This window comes from Odocoileus virginianus, chromosome 5, assembly GCF_023699985.2.
Source record: "Odocoileus virginianus isolate 20LAN1187 ecotype Illinois chromosome 5, Ovbor_1.2, whole genome shotgun sequence".
NCBI lineage: Eukaryota > Metazoa > Chordata > Mammalia > Artiodactyla > Cervidae > Odocoileus > Odocoileus virginianus.
In genome coordinates, this window is record NC_069678.1 from 24,602,127 (window position 1) to 24,622,832 (window position 20,706).

A 20,706-nucleotide genomic window follows, 5' to 3' on the forward strand; every position below is an offset into this window, starting at 1 on the left:
GCTGATTAAGCAATTGATAGCATAGGAATAAAAAGTATTTTTTCCCATAAATGATGCAAGTCCTCTAATTGAAAGATACTCAGGATGACTATGAATTATGAAGAGAGTCATTATTAAGGACTTTTAATGCAGTTTTTAGCAGTTTTTCACCTTAAAAATCATTTTATTTCTGCAAAATTTCAGTTATAGGTAGCATATTGATATAGATAAAAGCACAAACAAATACAATTTAAAATCAAGTCACAAGTAAAGATTAACTGGTAGTTATTCAATAAAATTGAATATCTTTATTATTAAAACTAAATTATATTATGAAAATTATGTTTATCATACAAACAGGCAAGTACAAAAATAAAATGAAAAGAGAGCAGAGATACAACAAACAAATAGCTGTAGAAATACAAATTAGAGTTCCTCATGTAGACTGTCTTGACTGCTCAGAGTGTTTAAGTAACTATAAAAAGGTCAGCAAGATGGAAAACAATGAGCAAGAGAATGAGGTTGGAACAGGATGAGATTGAAGAGATATCAGTGGCCTCAAAATACATGATTTTGTGGGCAGAGGCCAGAAGGTCAGATTTAATTCTGAGTGCAGTGGGAAGTGAGGAAAGGCTAGCTTGAAACCTTAGGTTTAAATAGGAGGAAGAAATAAAATGGGAAGAAATGGCTGACTAGAGAGCTGTTTTGGGGTATAATTCAGTGTGTGTGTGTATTCGGAAGTGTGGCTTTGGGGAGAGGATAGCTAACTTTTTCCTTCTTTCTTCCAAAAGAGTTCATCAAAATAAAGAAGACAGTCTTCATCACCAAAGTGATCATAGTCTAATACATAAACTCTACAAAAACAGTACACAGGAAGATGCTATTGTCTAATATTTATATTTTATACTAACTAGATAAATAATTTTGGTGTAATAAGTGGTATTGAAGCAGAAAGCTTGAGTGTCTAAGGGAGTATATGTTTGGGGCACTTAAGTCACACTTGGGAGATTGTTAGTACATTTCTTAGCAGGAGTCATATTTAAAAAATGAGAGAAGTAAGTTAGATTCCCCCATTCCTACCCACCATGGGATGTAAGATGGGTATGCAGACAACAAAATGTATATACCAGGAAGAAAGGGCAGCGTGTTAATAAGAACTTGACCTATCTCAGTTCAGTTCAGTTCAGTCGCTCAGTCGTGTCAGACTCTTTGCGACTCCCTGAATCGCAGCACACCAGGCCTCCCTGTCCATCACCAACTCCCGGAGTTTACTCAAACTCATGCCCATCAGGTCGGTGATGCCATCCAGCCATCTCATCCTCTGTCGTCCCCTTCTCCTCCTGCCCCCAATCCTTCCCAGCATCAGGGTCTTTTCCAATGAGTCAACTCTTCTCATGAGGTGGCCAAAGTATTGGAGTTTCAGCTTCAGCATCAGTCCTTCCAATGAACACCCAGGACTTATCTCCTTCAGGATGGACTGGTTGGATCTCCCTGCAGTCCAAGGGACTCTCAAGAGTCTTCTCCAACACCACAGTCAAAAGCATCAATTTTTCGGCACTCAGCTTTCTTCACAGTCCAACTCTCACATCTATACATGACCACTGGAAATACCATAGCCTTGACCAGACGGACCTTTTCAATATGCTATCTAGGTTGTAAGCCCTTTACCTATCTAATGAATTTCAAATAATTCAACAGGATGTGTGTGTGTGAAAGGAGTGATGAAACAGGCTAGACCCTCAAGACTGCATGTATCAATTTTATCAGTTGATTGCATGCAATGTTACTAGCCATTTCACTTTCTCTTCAAGCTTACTCCTGAGTCTTCATCTTTATTGTTTCAGTTGATTGTTAAATTACTACCTTCCACACTCTAACCATCTCCACTCACCCCAGCACCAAAAGATCACTGCCTTTTCCTCAGGTCTTATGTTTGTCCTGATCACCTTCTAAAGAAATGGACTCCTCCCTGCACACACACAGACTTTTGTCGCTCTCTAATCCAGTACTTTTCCCTAAACTCTTCTTTATGAAACTTCTCTGTTATTATTTCATTTGTTCATTGGTTTTTATGTTTATCTTTTCCACTAAAATATGAGCTTTATGAGCTCATTCTTATTTATAGCTGCAAGCCCAGTGGCTAAGCCAGTAGCGGCACATGATAAATAAACTGTAAATATTTGTTGAATAAATGAATGAACTCATAGAACAAAGAATGGAAACTAGGTTATTGCAGCTGCCCTTAATCATTTTTACTTTTACTTTATCTTATTCCTTAGATATCTTTAAGGATTGGATTTTTGTTTTATTGGAGGATAATTGCTTTACAATGTTGTGGTAGTCTCTACTGTACATCAGTGCAAATCAGTCATAACTATATATATTTATATCCCCTCTGTCTTGAGCCTCTCCCTCATCCCACCCTTCTAGGTCATCACAGAGCACCAGCCTGAGCTCCCTGTGATATACAGCAACTGCTCACTATTTACACTTGATAGTGTATATGTGGTTGCAAGAAAGAAACATGCAGAGTTGTTCGTGGGATGGAGGTTTCTGCTTGGAGGTTAAGAAAACAGCCCAAGAGAGCCTCACTCCAGATATCAGTACTTTCCACAAAGGGGAAAAGTACAGCCGGCTTTGTCAGAATCTCAGGACCAACAGTTATGGAAACTAGTAATTCCAATCACCTCTTCTCTGAAGTCAGAAACCATTGCTTCCTGCTGACTTGTATGTGTCTCCTGCTTTCGTGTTGTAAGAGCAAATAGACCGTCTTGTTTCTCATCCTCCACTGAGGACTGCCTCCTTGGATAGTCTCCCTTCAAGCCTCCTTTTCAGCAACTGGTATCTCACCTGTTCACTCTATTCATTGCAACCTGGCCTTTATTCACCATCCCTGAGCCACTCAGGTATGGTCAGAATAGCAGAATGATGTGGCTTATATGATAATAACTTACTGTAGAAAGAACTACATGAGGCCACTTGTCCATAAACCCACAGAACTGCATGGGGACATGTTAGGCACTAGGAGTTCCACAGTCTGTCAAGGATAATTTTGTTTTGTTTTGTTTTGAGTTCAAGGCTCCGTCTTCACCTACAATAGTGGGAGTTACTACTTGCTTCCTAGAATTTAGTAAATCTTAGAGAGCTCCCATATGTACTGTGTTAAGTGGCTTCAGTGGTGTCCAACTCTTTGTGATGCCATGGACTGTAGCCCACCAGGCTCCTCTATCCATGGCATTCTCCACACAAGAATACTGGAGTGGTTTGCCATGCTCCCGCCAGGGGATCTTCCTGATCCAGGGATCGAACGTACATCTCTTACATATCCTGCATTGTTGTTTACATATCCTGCAGGGGGTTGTTTACCACTAGTGTCACCTGGGAAGCCTTCTTTATATCTTCTTTATAGAGATATCTACATTTTTTAGAATAAAATGTAGTTTGCTGGTCTGCAAACTGCTAGGTCATTTGCATAGGACTTCTGGGAATCTCTGTGAAGGAGCCAGGTACAGAATACAAGTGAAGCAGTTTTTCAGTATATCAAAGTCGTAACTAATTATTCCAACTCTTGCAAATCAATTAAAATGCATACTGGGAAAGTATTAATTTAAGGGAAATCTGGCATAAAAGTTTTTATACAATGAATATATGTATCTGGATGCAGTTTGTAAATCTTCATATATTGAGAATTTACAACATGCTTCACATCTAAGGAAACAAGAGCTACTTAGAAGACACCTTTTTTTTTTTTTTTAAAAGCATACATGTTTTGTCCTCAAGTAAATTATAAGATTAATCTGAGCCTGGGGCAGTTTGAAATCTCAACTCCATTGGTAAGCTGTGCAAGTGCACGTTGCTCCGTCGTGTCTGACTCTTTGTGACCCCATGGGCTATACAGTCCGTGGAATTCTCCAGGCCAGAATACTGGAGTGGGTAGCCTTTCCCTTCTTCAGGGAATCTTCCCACCCAGGGACTGAACCCAGGTCTCCTGCACTGCAGGTAGATTCTTTACCAGCTGAGTCACAAGTGAAGCCCAAGAATACTGGAGTGGGTAGCCTATCCATTCTCCAGCAGATCATCCCAAACCAGGAATCAAACCAGGGTCTCCTGCATTGCAGGTGATTCTTTACCAACTGAGCTATGAAAGCCGCTGCTGCTGCTGCTGCTAAGTCACGTCAGTCGTGTCCGACTCTGTGTGACCCCATAGACGGCAGCTCACCAGGCTCCCATCCCAGCACAAAACAACACACCCAGCCCCACTGGGAGCTCTCAGTCTTTCCTTACTTGAAGAGAGCTCCTCTCCTCTTTTTCTGCTCTTCAGGAGAACACTTTATACCCAGCAGGGATTCAGATGATTCCCAAATACCTCAAATACCTATCAGCTGGTATCAGAAGACGTATCCTCTCAGTTCATCATTTCAGTTGCTCAGTTGTGTCTGACTCCTGGCGACCCCATGGACTATAGCACACAGGCCTCACTGTCCATCACCAACTCCCAGAACTTGCTCAAACGCATGTTCATCAAGTCAGTGATGCTATCCAACCATCTCATCCTCTATAGTCCCCTTCTCCTCCTGCCTTCAATATTTCCTAGCATCAGGGTCTTTTCTAGTGAGTCAGTTCTTTGCATCAGGTTGCCAAAGTATTGGAGCTTCAGCTTCAGCATCAGTCCTTCCAATAAATATTCAAGACTGATTTCCTTTAGGATTGACTGGTTTGATCTCCTTGCAGTCCAAGGGACTCAATAGTCTTCTTTAAAACCACAGTTGAAAAGCATCAGTTCTTTGGCACTCAGCTTTCTTTATGGTCCAACTCTCACAATCATACCTGACTACTGGAAAAACTATACCTTATCTATATGGACCTTTGTTGGCAAAGAAATGTCTCAGCTTTTTAATATGCTATCTAGGTTGGTCATAATTTTTCTTCCAAGGAGGAAGCATCTCTTAATTTCATGGCTGCAGTCACCATCTGCAGTGATTTTGGAACCCAAGAAAATCAAGTCTGAAACTGTTTCCATTGTTTCCCCATCTCTTTGCCACAAAGTAATGGAACCGGATGCCATGATCTTAGTGTTTTGAATGTTGAGTTTTAAGCCAACTTTTTCACTCTCCTCTTTCACTTCATCAAGAGACTCTTTAGTTCTTCGCTTTGTGCCATAAGGGTGGTGTCATCTGCGTATATGAGGTAATTGATATTTCTCCTGGCAATCTTGATTCCAGCTTGTGCTTCATCCAGCCCAGAATTTCACATGATGTATTCTGCATATAAGTTAACTAATCAGGGTGAAAATAATACAGAGTTGACATACTCCTTTCCCAATTTTGAACCAGTACTTTGTTCCATGTCTGGGTTTAACCATTGCTTTTTGATCTGCATATAGGTTTCTCAGGAGGCAGGTAAGGTGGTCTGGTATTCTCACCTCTTGAAGCAATTTCCACAGTTTGTTGTGATCCATACAAAGGCTTTAGCGTACTCAAGGAGGCAGTAGTAGATGTCTTTATAGAATTCTCTTGCTTTTTCTATGATCCAACAGATGTTGGGAATTTGATCTCTGGTTCCTCTCCCTTTTCTAAAACCAGCTTAAACATCTGGAAGTTCTCAGTTCACATATTGTTGAAGCCTAGCTTGGAGAATTTAGGGCATTATTTTGCTAGTGTATGAGATGACTGCAATTGTGCAGTAGTTTGAACATTTTTTGGCATTGCTTTTCTTTGGTATTGGAATGAAAACTGACCTTTCCAGTCCTGTGGCCACTGCTGAGTTTCCCAAATTTGCTGACATATATACTAGCTTAAGCACTTTCACAGCATCATCTTTTAAGATTTGAAATAGCTCAACTGAAATTCCATCACCTCCACTAGCTTTGTTCGTACTGATGCTTCCTAAGGCCTACTTGACTTCACATTCCAGGATGTCCAGCTCTAGGTGAGTGATCACACCATCATGATTATCTGGGTTCACTAAGACTTTTTTTGTATAGTTATGTGTATTCTTGCTACCTCTTCTTAATATCTTCTGCTTCTGTTAGGTCCATACTGTTTCTGTCCTTTATTGTGCCCATCTTTGCATGAAAAGTTCCCTTGGTATCTCTAATTTTCTTGAAGATATCTCTAGTCTTTCCCATTCTATTGTTTTCCTCTATTTCTTTGCATTGATCACTGAACAAGGCTTTCTTATCTCTCCTTGCTATTCTTTGGAACTCTGCATTCAGATGGATATATCTTTCCTTTTCTCCTTTGCCTTTCACGTCTCTTCTATTTGTAAGACCTCCTCAAACAACCATTTTGCCTTTTTGCATTTCTTCTTCTTGGGGATGATTTTGATCATTGCCTCCTATACAATGTCACAAACCTCTGTCCATAGTTCTTCATGCTCTCTATCAGATCTAATCCCTGAATCTGTTTGTCACTTCCACTGTATAATCGTAAGGTGTTTGATTTAGGTCATACCTGAATGGTCTTGTTACCTGTAGGTTGAAGAGAATGACTGGCTACAGCCTAGAGGACTGAACTAGGAGGCCAGTCTAAGAGTTTTATAAGGTAGAAACTGAGGTGGTTGGTTTAGGTGACAGAGCTCTTAGTTTGAAGTTATGTAACTGTGTTCTTTTTCTGTTTTTAAAGAAGATCCTGACCTGGCTGAGACTGTGTTCCCCAAATGACTCTCCTCCTACACCTACTAGTGATTGTTTTCTAGGGGTCTAACAAATGGCATGTGCTTTTAGAGCTTTGATTTTATTTAATGATTTTTGGGAAACCTAATTTTTTTGGTCGCTAAAACATACTGATTCAATAGAACAGAGTGTTAAATTTGCATGGATTTTAAAATAACACATGAAATTTTCCTGTTCTAATTGGTAGGCTTTAAAATCTTTTTAATAAATGGAAGAGGTTTCCAAAAGACATTATTATATCTTTCACCCTTCATTTACTAATACTTCAATAGATAGTGCCAAAGAGTGACTAGTCAGTGTTTATAAAGTTGGAAGAAAGTTTCCCTGTTGGATGCTTGTTTTCATATGAGCAGTGACAGTGCTGCTTCCTTCATTTGACTCACCATTGTTTACAAAAGTAAAGCAGGATTCTCTGAGTGAAAATTTTTTAAATCATTGATGGGGAGTGTTCCCTCTGTGAACAATTAGTTCTTTAGACCAGTTTCCAGTTTTTTTCCCCCCCACCAAATCATCTACTTCTGTTGTAACAGATGGTTTCCGTGATCAGTCTCCTTTTGTTCCTCCGTAAAGAGCAGTAAATGAATGAAAGTGCATTGCTTCCCTGCGAAGAGCCCTGGAAGGTGTGATGGGCGGGGAAGTCCAGCAGTCCAGTCTGCCTCACTTGCCAGCGGCTCAGTTGACTCAATCTGATCATCAGACCTGCTGGTCGGTTGTAAACTTGTGTCAGCAAGAGCCTAGATGGTAAAGAGGATTTAGTTGGCAAGATACCAGACAGCGCAGATGTTAGTCATGGTGCTTGCGCCTGTCCCCAGGAGAATGTAATTCCCTCGCCTGTCTAGGATTTGGAAACTGCACGTAGGACACTTACAGAAAAGATGAAATACATACTTCAGGGTCCTTCGGCTCAGCGGGAAAGAATCTGCCTGCCAGTGTAGGAGATGTGGGTTCGATCCCTGGGTTGGGACAATCCGCTGGAGGAGCAAATGGCAACCCACTCCAGTATTCTTGCCTGGGAAATCCCACGGACAGAGGAACATGGCAGGCTACAGTCCATGGGGTCACAAAGAGTTGGACATAACTTAGTGACTAAACAACAACAAGAACAACTGAAGACTTACCAAAACAATTCCCTCAAAATCTCATTAATAGGCATATTTGGAAAAAGTTCCCCTTGACTAAGAGCCTTTGCCTGATTGTGTTGTTGTGTTAGTTTACCTGTATATTCAGTGAACTATAGGCTTTTTGTGGGTGGGAAGCTTGGCCTTCCTCCCTTCTCAGACCACCATGCCCAGCACTTAGGAGTGCTTGAGACATTTAGGAATGAATGAATATGTTATGCTTGTGATCAGTTTCCCAGAATAAACCAACCATATCCTCTGACATCTTGCAAAACTAGTTATTTTTTTAATGTGCCAGTGTTTACATTTTAAATTAGGCCTCAGAGGTAAAAGGCCAGCACATTATGGACAGCTCATTTATCTAGCATACAGCTCTCAGCTCTAAGTTATTGCCCTGGGGAAGCCCACTGCATTAGAACAATATCAGCCTCCTGAGTAGGTACTGATCACTGCTGTGACAGTCATTCTTCTCAGAAGCCACAGTGGCTGATAAAGGTACAGTAGGCTAATTTCATTGAGGCTTTATGTGAAAATTATCAGTGAAATAGTTTATATCTAGCAACTTTCCAATAGAATTCTACCTAGAATTAACTCCTTTTAAAAAAGTACACTTGAAATCCTTTCTTGGCATATGTCACTCTTACTGGTATTGAATTCAGATTTGAAAGGAAACCTTGCTTCAGATCCCCATTTTAAAAATACTTCTGTATTGTTTTAGAAAACTCTAGTGTTCCACATCAGAGAAGGCAATGACACCCCACTCTTGCCTGGAAAATCCGATGGACGGAAGAGCCTGGTGGGCTGCAGTCCATGGGGTCACTGGGAGTAGGACCCGACTGAGCGACTTTACTTTCCCTTTTCACTTCCATGCATTGGAGAAGGAAATGGCAACCTACTCCAGTGTTCTTGCCTGGAGAATCCCAGGGACGGGAGCCTGGTGGGCTGCCGTCTATGGGGTCGCACAGAGTCGGACACAACTGAAGCGACTTAGCAGCAGCAGCAGCAGTGTTCCACATAATTACATTGGCTTCAGTTTTATTTAACCAGAACCCCATGACGATACTGGAGTAAAACCATCATTTTAATATTTCTGATTCTTCTCTTTGCTAATTCTTCTTGCATAGGATGATGTGGGGTCCTTGTCTGATTTTAGACTAAGCATAATTGCCAATATGAACAAAAGTTAAAGGGCACAGTTGTCTACAAGTTATGTATTATATTAAGGACACAGTTAGCCATATAGCAAAGCATATGCTGAAGGGAATATAACAAGTTGAAATAACTAAACATTAGGAAGGAGGTCTATTTTGTCTCAGCCATTTTAATGATATCCCCTTGGATAAAGATTATTGATTATATAAAGTTTTGGGAAACCCCACGATTGCTCAGCTGTGTATGTTGGCATTATATATGATTATTTTGCATTTAATATCTGAAGGTAGTTTCAATATAACTTTTCAGATTTTGATGAGCGGCCTTGTAATTATACCAAGATATCCATTAGAAACTCAGTTCTAGAATAGAAAGAAAGTAAACAACTATTACATCAATGTTTACCTGAGAAGAATAAAGTAGCTTTCTGCAGTGAGTTTTAAGTTTATCATATAATGGAATTTATATGTTTTAATCAGTTTTTTAGAATAACATTTAGCTACTTATTTCTGATGGGTCCATATCAGTGAGGGAAATTATAGTTCTGCTTTTTGTAGTTTTATACCATTTTGCATCTCAGAATCCCTTGAAGTGTGGATAACCAAAGGAAAATAAGAATTTCTTTTTTTAAAAAAAAAATAAGAAACTAGGGATTTTAAGCCTGAACAAATTTTGAAAGTCTAGTCTATAAAAGGGAGATTTGCCTTCTGCAGCATAATTCCAGATGGAAGGAGGCAGGTCAATGGAGAAAAGTTAGAGAAAGTTCTGAGTAAGTTTCAGATAGAGCTTGTTAATACACTATATGCAATAATGACTGAGTTGTCACGGGGACGCGTGTAGTGAATGTTCTGTCCTGAACATTTTTAAACAGAAGTTAAAACCTGTCAGGGATATTTTATAAGGGGAGAAGAAAACCTATACTAAATTAACACTAAATGACTATTCAAAAAATATAAGCGTCTGTAAATCTAATTTCTCCTCCATTCTTGATCTCGTTTACGAGGTGTGAATGCCTGCTGTTGCAGTAGATTATGTCAGCAATTATATTGATGGCTGGGTGCTGATGTGAAGTTTAACCCACTCCCTCTCTTATTTTAATTTCATTTTTATCTATCAGTTAATGTGATTATTTTCGCCTTTTTAGCAATGTCACTGTCTTGTTTTTTAATAAAAGAAAGGAATACAAAAGGGCCTTTTGGAAAGCAACCGTTCATCCCACTAGTACTGCAGAACCCCTCCTCATGCAGGCATCAGAGGCAAGGGGCAGACTGTCATATTTCATTGTGTCACTGTGCCCTGGCTTCACTCCTTTTATCTTTTCAATCTCTATAGCCCTGTAGCCCTGACAGGTCACCCTGAAACGGGATGTGCTGACCAAGGAGAAATAAATAGCCAAAGATGATCCTAACAAGTGGCCAAAAAATATAAATTCCATTCTACTATAAATTTATAACTCATCCCATTGAAAAGCATGTGAGTCAAGTAAACATATCTTGCAAACCAGGTATGGCTGAATTCAGGCTAGTAGCAATCTCCTTTGACTATTACCTGGGCTCAACCATATTCTTGGCAAGGGTCACACAACTTTTGTTTAATGGATTGAGATAAGCACCATACCCTGTGCTTGTGTGCTACTCAATCAACTCCCCAAATGAAGCTCATAACCAAGAAGAAAGTAATAGCAGAAAAAATAGAATAAGTGAAAAAATCAGGAATAAACAAGACATGAAAACCAAGTCCATCATTCCAAAGACTGCTTCAGTTCAGTTCAGTTCAGTCGCTCAGTCGTGTCCGACTCTTTGCCACCCCATGAATTGCAGCACACCAGGCCTCCCTGTCCATCACCACCTCCCAGAGTTTACTCAAACTCATGTCCATTGAGTAGGTGATGCCAACCAGCCATCTCATCCTCTGTCGTCCCCTTCTCCTCCTGCCCCCAATCCCTCCCAGCATCAGAGTCTTTTCCAATGAGTCAACTCTTCTCATCAGGTGGCCAAAGGATTGGGGTTTCAGCTTCAACATCAGTCCTACCAGTGAACACCCAGGACTGATCTCCTTTAGGATGGACTGGTTGGATCTCCCTGCAGTCCAAGGGACTTTCTAGAGTCTTCTCCAACACCACAGTTCAAAAGCATCAATTTTTTGGCACTCAGCTTTCTTCACAGTCCAACTCTCACATCCATACATGAACACTGGAAAAGCCATAGCCTTGACTAGATGGACCTTTGTTGGCAAAGTAATGTCTCTGCTTTTTAATATGCTATCTAGGTTGGTCATAACTTTCCTTCCAAGGAGTAAAGGTCTTTTAATTTCGTGGCTGCAGTCAAGATCTGCAGTGATTTTGGAGCCCTAAAAATAAAGTCTGACACTGCTTCCACTCTTTCCACATCTATTTGCCGTGAAGTGATGGGACCAGATGCCATGATCTTAGTTTTCTGAATGTTGAGCGTTAAGCCAACTTTTTCACTCTCCTCTTTCACTTTCATCAGAGGCTTTTTAGTTCCTCTTCACTTTTTGCCACAAGGGTGGTGTCATCTGCATATCTGAGGTTATTGATATTTCTTCCAGCAATCTTGATTCCAGCTTGTGCTTCTTCCAGCCCAGCGTTTCTCATGATGTACTCGGCATATAAGTTAAATAAGCAGGGTGATAATATGCAGCCTCGACATACTCCTTTTCCTATTTGGAACCAGTCTGTTGTTCCATGTCCAGTTCTAACTCTTAGTCCAAAGTAAATCCTAAGACTAGTACTTAGGTCTCATTATTTGACTGAAGTATATTAATATATGTACTATTTTCAGTTTTAAATATTATGATTTTACTAGGTCATATGTTGTCAGCATTCTAGTCCATTGAAAAGCATAAATAATTCAACATTGCTCCACACCTCTTCCACAGCCTTTTTGTATAGCCTGGGCATTCTGGATTTTAATCCATAACCTATACAAAAGGGTTGGTGACGTGTCATGAAATTTAATTTTTTCTTACGACACACAAATTCATGAAGTGTTCCGTATTTTTTTTAAGTCTCTTCATTTTCAATCATTTCTTCTTGAGAATGAGTAACTTGGGCACATCGGCAGTAAGAGAATTGCTGTTACCACCATTTGTCACACGACACTGCTTCTTTTTGTCCCTGTGGATCTTTGTCTACAGAGAGAATTGCAGTGAAGGCCAGGGCCCTTCCTGTCATTCAACTGATCCCAGTATTTAAGGCCACATCAACTCTTTCAGGTTTAAAAAGTTTTCTTTTTTGTCTTCAGCCTTTATTAAAAACAAAATTATCAAGGGCGCCTACTGAAAAAAATGCCTTTCTTGCCCTAGAAATGCTCCGTAAAACTGAGGCTTACTGCAAACCAAGGGTTACTCTGGCCCCTCAACATGGAATAATTATCATGCAAACCATGCTGCATTTGAAAAATTCTATTTAGGAACATACCTCAACATAATAAAAGCTATATACGACAAACCCACAGCAAGCATCACCCTCAATGGTGAAAAATTGAAAGCATTTCCCCTGAAATCAGGAACAAGACAAGGGTGCCCACTCTCACCACTACTATTCAACATAGTTTTGGAAGTGCTGGCCACAGCAATCAGGGCAGAAGAAGAAGTAAAAGGAATCCAGATAGGAAAAGAAGAAGTGAAACTCTCGCTGTTTGCAGATGACATGATCCTCTACATAGAAAACCCTAAAGACTCCACCAGAAAATTACTAGAGCTAATCAATGAATACAGTAAAGTTGCAGGATATAAAATTAACACACAGAAATCTCTTGCATTCCTATACACTAACAATGAGAAAACAGAAAGAGAAATTAAGGAATCGATACCATTCACCATTGCAACCAAAAGAATAAAATACTTGGGAATATATCTACCTAAAGAAACAAAAGACCTATACATAGAAAACTATAAAACACTGATGAAAGAAATCAAAGAGGACACAAACAGATGGAGAAATATACCGTGTTCATGGATTGGAAGAATCAATATTGTCAAAATGGCTATTCTACCCAAAGCAATCTATAAATTCAATGCAATCCCTATCAAACTACCAAAGGTATTTTTTACAGAACTAGAACAAATAATTTCACAGTTTGTATGGAAATACAAAAAACCTCGAATAGCCAAAGTAACCCTGAGAAAGAAGAATGGAACTGGAGGAATCAACCTGCCTGACTTCGGACTATACTACAAAGCCACAGTCATCAAGACAGTATGGTACTGGCACAAAGACAGAAATATAGATCAATGGAACAGAATAGAAAGCCCAGAGATAAATCCGCGAACCTATGGTCACCTTATCTTCGACAAAGGAGGCAAGGATATACAATGGAAAAAAGACAACCTCTTTAACAAGTGGTGCTGGGAAAACTGGTCAACCACCTGTAAAAGAATGAGACTAGAACACTTTCTAACACCATACACAAAAATAAACTCAAAATGGATTAAAGATCTAAATGTAAGACCAGAAACTATAAAACTCCTGGAGGAGAACATAGGCAAAACACTCTCTGACATAAATCACAGCAGGATCCTCTATGACCCACACCCCAGAATTTTAGAAACAAAAGCAAAAATAAACAAATGGGACCTAATGAAACTTAAAAGCTTTTGCACAACAAAGGATACTATAAGCAAGGTGAAAAGACAGCCCTCAGATTGGGAGAAAATAATAGCAAATGAAGCAACAGACAAAGGATTAATCTCAAATATATACAAGCAACTCCTCCAGCTCAACTCCAGAAAAATAAATGACCCAATCAAAAAATGGGCCAAAGAACTAAACAGACATTTCTCCAAGGAAGACATACGGATGGCAAAAAAACACATGAAAAGATGCTCAACATCACTCATTATCAGAGAAATGCAAATCAAAACCACAATGAGGTACCATTATACACCAGTCAGGATGGCTGCTATCCAAAAGTCTACAAGCAATAAATGCTGGAGAGGGTGTGGAGAAAAGGGAACCCTCTTACACTGTTGGTGGGAATGCAAATTAGTACAGCCACTATGGAAAACAGTGTGGAGATTCCTTAAAAAGCTGGAAATAGATCTGCCATATGACCCAGCAATACCACTTCTAGGCATACACACTGAGGAAACCAGATCTGAAAGAGACACGTGCACCCCAATGTTCATCGCAGCACTGTTTATAATAGCCAGGTCATGGAAGCAACCTAGATGCCCATCAGCAGACGAATGGATGAGGAAGCTGTGGTACATATACACCATGGAATATTACTCAGCCATCAAAAAGAATTCATTTGAATCAGTTCTAATGAGATGGGTGAAACTGGAACCCATTATACAGAGCGAAGTAAGCCAGAAAGATAAAGACCATTACAGTATACTAACACATATATATGGAATCTAGAAAGATGGTAACGATAACCTTATATGCAAAAAAAAAGAAAAAAGAGACTCAGATGTATAGAACAGACTTGTGGACTCTGTGGGAGAAGGCGAGGGTGGGATGTTTCAAGAGAACAGCATCGAAACATGTATATCTAGGGTGAAACAGATCACCAGCCCAGGTTGGATGCATGGGACAAGTGCTCAGGCCTGGTGCACTGGGAAGACCCAGAGGGATGGGGTGGAGAGGGAGGTGGGAGGGGGGACTGGGATGGGGAATACATGTAAATCCATGGCTAATTCATTTCAATGTATGACAAAAACCACTGCAATGTTGTGAATAATTAGCCTCCAACAAATAAAAAAAAAAAAAAAAAAAAGAAAAATTCTATTTTAGCATCCTCTTCCATCTATTAAACTTCTTTTTTTTTTTTTTTTGTGAAATGAAGGTGATTTTATTTATTTTTTTTTTATTTTTAATTTTTTTAATTTTTATTAGTTAGAGGCTAATTACTTTACATCATTACAGTAGTTTTTGTTATACATTGAAATGAATTAGCCATGGATTTACATGTATTCCCCATCCCAGTCCCCCCTATTAAACTTCTAAATCTGTTTTGGTGTGCATGGGATGTTTAGGTCTCATTTTATGTTAACCACATTATCTTAAAAAAAAAATGTAAAATAAGCTTTCTGTACTGAAATATGGGTTTCCCTGGTGGCTCAGATGATAAAGAATTTGCCTGTAATACAGAAAACCTGGGTTTAATCCCTGGGTTGGGAAAATCCCCTGGAGGAGGGCATGGCAACCCACTCCAGTATTCTTGTCTAGAGAATCCCATGGACAGAGGATCCTGGTGGGCTACAGTCTATGGGGTCGCAAAGTTTGAACACAACTGAGTGACTAATACACACACACACACTCAGGTGTAGTATGTTAAGAGTGAGTCTGATAAACACTTGACCGAGAAGAGTTCTCTCATTTTGGAAAAGACAATGTCTGCTGTTTGTTTAAGGGTGCCACCGCCTTCTACCATCTGGTGGGGAAACTCCATGAGAGATGTGGGATCAAAGTTATCGCTTCGGGGTTCTGTGGCACAAGAACTGAAGCAAAGGGGAGATGTGGCAACTCAAAACACGTCTCAGCAGTTACAGCCGTTAAATGGGGTGCAGGGCGTGTTGCTTTTCAGCCCTTCTGTCTTCTGATTGACTGGGCTGATAAGAAAGTGTTGAATAAAACTTATCATTTCTGTTTAGTTTATAGCCACACTTGTTTTCTCCTCATCCCCTGCTGGGTGGTTATTAAGAAATGATTTTGGGGACTTTATTCAACCTTTTGCTGGAGTATTTCATATAGACACAGAGGTCCTTTTGAGGTAACTTGGACACTTAGAACTGAATGACGGTCATTCACCCTCTTCTATTTAGTGCAACAATTTCAACCAGTTATAGTGTCACTGTTTTTAAGCATTAAAATAAAAAGTCTTGAAGTGTAATAAGCAATAGCTTTAGTCCTTCAGTGTGCAACAGATGCCGTGTTTTGCGCAATCAGCCTTGTTGGCAGCAGTTTCACCACCAGATGAAAAGGTGACTGGAATGTGGTGCATTTGGAAGCCGTGTCGGTGCAGTCAGGCCTGGGTGCAGTTGAAGCTACTGTTCACAAAAATGAAATTCCAAACTGAGGCCTTCATTGCCCATTCCAAGAAATAGAAAGAAAAGGCCTGGATCAGTATTTCAAGTACTGTTGATACTATTGGCTTAGACACATTCCCTTTATTGGGTCTGTTTTGCAAGCCTAAATTTGAGCCTGAAGAATTTCTCCATATAAATGTCTTAAGTATTGCAGTGGCACATCCATCACCGTTTTGTTTTGAATTACAAAGATAACCTTAAGATATGAGCCTTATACTGGGCAATGTGATACATACACAGAAAGGGTGAGCTTCCTTAGTGATGAAATCAGCCGATGCCCAAGAGGAAAGTAATAGGCAGAAAGGACAGAGTTGATGAAAAAATTGATTCTTTTCCATTAAACTGTACGTGATGTGTTTTTTATGAAGTAGACATCAGCTGAAAGAGAAATATTTTTTCAACTAAAAAGAGATTGATGGTGAGGGAGAGGAAAAATGTATAAGGAATCAGGGGATAAATATGTGTCTTATTTTATTACCATCTCAAATAATGAGAAACTTGAAAAGCATTCCATTGTGGTTACCTCGTATGTTTCCTTGGGCTTGATGCTATTAAAACTCTTTCATGTTCCTAATGGCTTTGTTTTTTCTTTTAGAAGTACATTTGGATTTCACACTTTATTATTTTCATAATCCTAAGAGTTGTGTTGCTTATTTTCAGGTTTACCAAAGATGCAGGCTATTAGGAACTACAGTGGAACGCCGCCCCCCGCTCTTCATGAAGGACCCCCATTACACATTCAGGCAGGGGATACAGTTGAACTTCTGAGAGGAGATGCACACAGTCTGTTTTGGCAGGTACTGTTCACATTACAGTGTTTTAGATTTAACAGATGATTTATTACTTCTTGGAGACCAAAGCTCTTGTGTTTAGAACTGATTGCATGCTTTCAGCTTCAGAAATTTTACATGACATGAGGAAAAATATTTTTTATTAACCACCCTCAAATTTACCAATGCTGAAGTGGCAATGAGTGTTAGAACACTAAAGAAAATAGTATCATTGCTCTGAATCATAATTATCATTTGTATTAAAAATTCATGTGTTGACAGCATTTTTTCCAAACCCAGGACTTTGGGTATGATCAAATTCACACAGTTCTAACATATTAGCGCTTTACTTTGGGGGAACTACCAACTAGCTTGCCAGAGGCCATTGCTGGCCAATTGTATCTACCCACAGTAATACCTGAAATTATCAGAGGTGCTCTGGGTATTATTTACAAAATAAGTAAATTGTGACAGGTGAGCGAGGATGTTAATGTTTGCTGGTGATGAAATCTCTCTTGTCCAGTTAGCTTGCTTTGGTTCAAGGGTTTTGTTAAATGAGGTAAATATGGTAGAGTGTAATGATCAAACAAAGTTTGGATGGTAGAACATTGCTGTTCATTAAATTATTCTGTATTTTCATGCATATGTTAGAAATACCTCCCAACAAACTTAAGGAGCTTAAAAAAAAGTTTATGGTGAATTGAGGGAGAAAAGAGTAGGATCAACAGAATGCTTAGCACATGAGTGAAGTATTCTAGGGGTAAAGAGAGAGCAGAAAAGGATTGTTGGATAATAATCCATTATGTACATGTGTAAATGGTAGCTACTTTGTTTGCACAAAAGCATCTTATTGTCTGCCATCTTGTTACAGAAGAATGCCCCTAAGTTGAACAGTTAACTCCAACCACATATCAGTTTCCATAGCCAGTAGCTTTTCTAGAGCTCTAGCAACCTTCTTAAGTATCCTAAACTTCTCATACCTAATTCTTCCCCCCAAAAGGAAGAGAATCACAGACTCAGACTCTTAACTCTTCTATCCACTCCTGCATTTCCCAACCCAACCACAAAACATGCCTGCTTGTGTATACATAAGATTGGTCTTATTCAAGACTTATCTTTTTCTTGGATATTCCATCCTCACATTACGCCAGTTGGCTCTTGACCACTACATTCTCAATTTCATTCTCTCCACTGGCTCCTTTTCTACAGCTTATAAATATGCTCAGGCTCCTCCCAGCTTAAAACACATGTAACTCCACTTTTTGTCTGGTTATGTCAGTTTTCCACTTCCTCTCATCTTCTGTTCCCAAAGCTGATGAGCTTCTTGAGAAAGTAGTCTGCACTCAGTCTCTGCCTCCTTATGTCCCATTTGTAATGCAGTTTCCTGCACAAACTATTCCTACTTGGATTACTAATGCCATTAAAAAACAGCAACTTTGAGATATATAATTAAAGGCACACATTTAAAGTGCAATTGAATTTGATAAGTTTTGTCAAATGTACATATGAGTGAAAGCATTGTTACAATCAAGGTGATAAGATCAGCCCCAGAGTTTTTGCTGCTCTGTAACCTCTCCCCCGTACCTGGTCTCCCTGATGCCCTTTGTAACCTACTCCCCCCTGCCCTTCCTTAACCCCACCAGGCAACCACAGTTCTGCCTTCAGACTATGAGTTTGCATTTTTCAGAATTTTATATAAGACATTGTATAGTACATATTATTTTTTGTATGGCTCCTTTTACTTAAGATAATTATCTTGAGATTAAACCATGTTGCTTTGTTTAACAATAGTGAAATGAAAGTCACTCAGTCCTCTGACTCTTTGTGACCCTATGGACTATACAGTCCATGGAATTCTCCAGGCCAGAGTACTGCATTGCGTAGCCTTTCCCTTCCCCAGGGGATCTTCCCAACCCAGGAATCAAAGCCAGGTCTCCCGCATTGCAGGCAAACTCTGTACCCGCTGAGCCACAAGGGAAGCCCAAGAATACTGGAGCGGGTAGCCTATCCCTTCTCCAGGGGATCTTCCCGACCTAGCAGTCGAACCAGGGTCTCCTGCACTGCAGGCGGATTCTTTACCAATCGAGCTATGAGGGAAGCCACAATAGTCTATCATTTTTTAAAACCACTTTATTGTGGTTTGATTAATATATAAAAAGCTGTACATGTTCAATGCATGCAGCTTGAGTTTGGAGATAAGTACATATTCTTGAAACTATTGCCACAACTTATGCCATAAACATACCCATCACTTCTAAAAGTTTCCTCCTATCCTATCTTATTTATTTATTTTGTGATTAACAACATTAATATAAGGTCTACCTTCTTAGGAAATATTTAAATATATAGTACAATATTACTAACTGTAAACTCTGTGTCGTATAGTAGAACTCTAGGACTTACCCATCTTCCATAACTGAAACTTATATCCTTTGATTACTTCTGCATTTCCTCATTCCCCCAGGTTTTGGCTACCTCTATCCTACTCTCTGCTTCTATGAATTTTACAATTTTTGGCTCCTTATGTGAGTATAGCCAAGACTTAGAAGCAACCCAAATATTCATCAATGGATGACTGAATAAATTAAAATGTGTTATATAACATAGGGCAATACTATTCAGTCTTTGAAAAGAGGGAAATGCTGCCATATGAAAAAACATGGAAGAACTTGAATGACATAACGCCAAGTGAAATAAGTTCTTTTTATTGTTGTTGATTATTCTAGGTATGGGTATAGCACAATTTATCCATTAGCCTGTTGAGGGGCTTTCAGGTTATTACTGTTTGGGGCTGTTGCAAACAAGGTGCTTGAACATTTAAGTAAAAGTCTCTGTAGGAACACATACTTTTCTTTTTTCTTAGGTAAATACTGAAAGTCAAAGTGTTAGTCGCTCAGTCGTCACCGACTCTTTGCGACCCCATGGATTGTAGCCCACCAGGCCCCTCTGTCCATGGGATTTCTCAGGCAAGAATGCTGGAGTGGGTCGCCATTTCTTTCTCCAGGGGATCTTTCTGACCCAGGGATGGGACCCAGTTCTCCTGAGCTGCAGGCAGATTCTTTATAATCTGAGCACAGGCAAGCCCTACGATACTGAATAGTGAAAGGAGATCATAATTAGATATATGTTTAATTTTTTTAAGAGACTACCAAACTGTTTTTCTAAGTGACTTTATCCTGTTACAGTTCCACCAGCTGTATAAGATACTTCTAGGTGCTGTGTATCCTCACCAGTGTTGTGTATGGTCAGTCTTCCTAGATTTGTCTGTTGTAACAGATGTGTAGTGGTATCTTATTGTTTTGATTAGCATTTCCCTGACTACTGATAATAAGCATCTTTCTCTGTACTTATCTACCATACATATAACTTCACTGATGTTCTAATATTTTGTCAAATTTTTTAATGAGTTGTGTGCTTTTAATCATTGAATTTTGAGAGTCTCATATATTTTGGATACAAATCCTTGATAAATTAGATTCTTTTCATATATTTTCTCCTACCCTGTGTCTTGCCTTTTTATTACCTTTATAATGTTATTCATAGAGCAGAAGTGTTTACTTTTGATGTTGCCCAATTTGTTAATTTGTTCCTTTGTGAAGAATCACAAATCCCAGAAGATTTTTTAAAAAAGACAATCAGGTTATAAATGAATAAACAGGTTTTTCTTCCTTTGCCATGTGGCTACCTTCTATGTCTTCTTCCTGCCATGTGTTGAATGGAGGTAGTTTTTTTAAAAAAGTGCATCCCTGCTTTATTTCTCTATCTATTTATTTATTTACTGCACTGTGTGGCATGTGGGATCTTACTTTCCTGATAATGGATTGAACCTGTGCCTCTTGCATTGGAAGGCAGAGTCTTAGCCACTGGACCACCAGGGAAGTCCCCATCCTTGCTTTATTTTTTATCTTAGGAAGAAAGCATTAAGTCCTTTACCATTAGATATAGGGTTATCTGCAGTTTT

The 20,706-nt window shown here is 39.4% G+C and overlaps 1 protein-coding gene across 3 annotated transcripts in view; it reads left to right on the forward strand.

The window, feature by feature from the left end:
• VAV3 (vav guanine nucleotide exchange factor 3) overlaps nucleotides 1–20,706 on the forward strand; it is a 439,383-nt gene that overhangs the window by 322,297 nt on the left and 96,380 nt on the right. For all 3 annotated transcript variants that reach the window (XM_070467721.1, XM_070467720.1, XM_020869586.2), the window contains exon 20: nucleotides 16,636–16,772. In XM_070467721.1, the coding sequence (XP_070323822.1) occupies nucleotides 16,636–16,772 (137 nt within the window). The remainder of the gene's footprint in view (nucleotides 1–16,635; nucleotides 16,773–20,706) is intronic.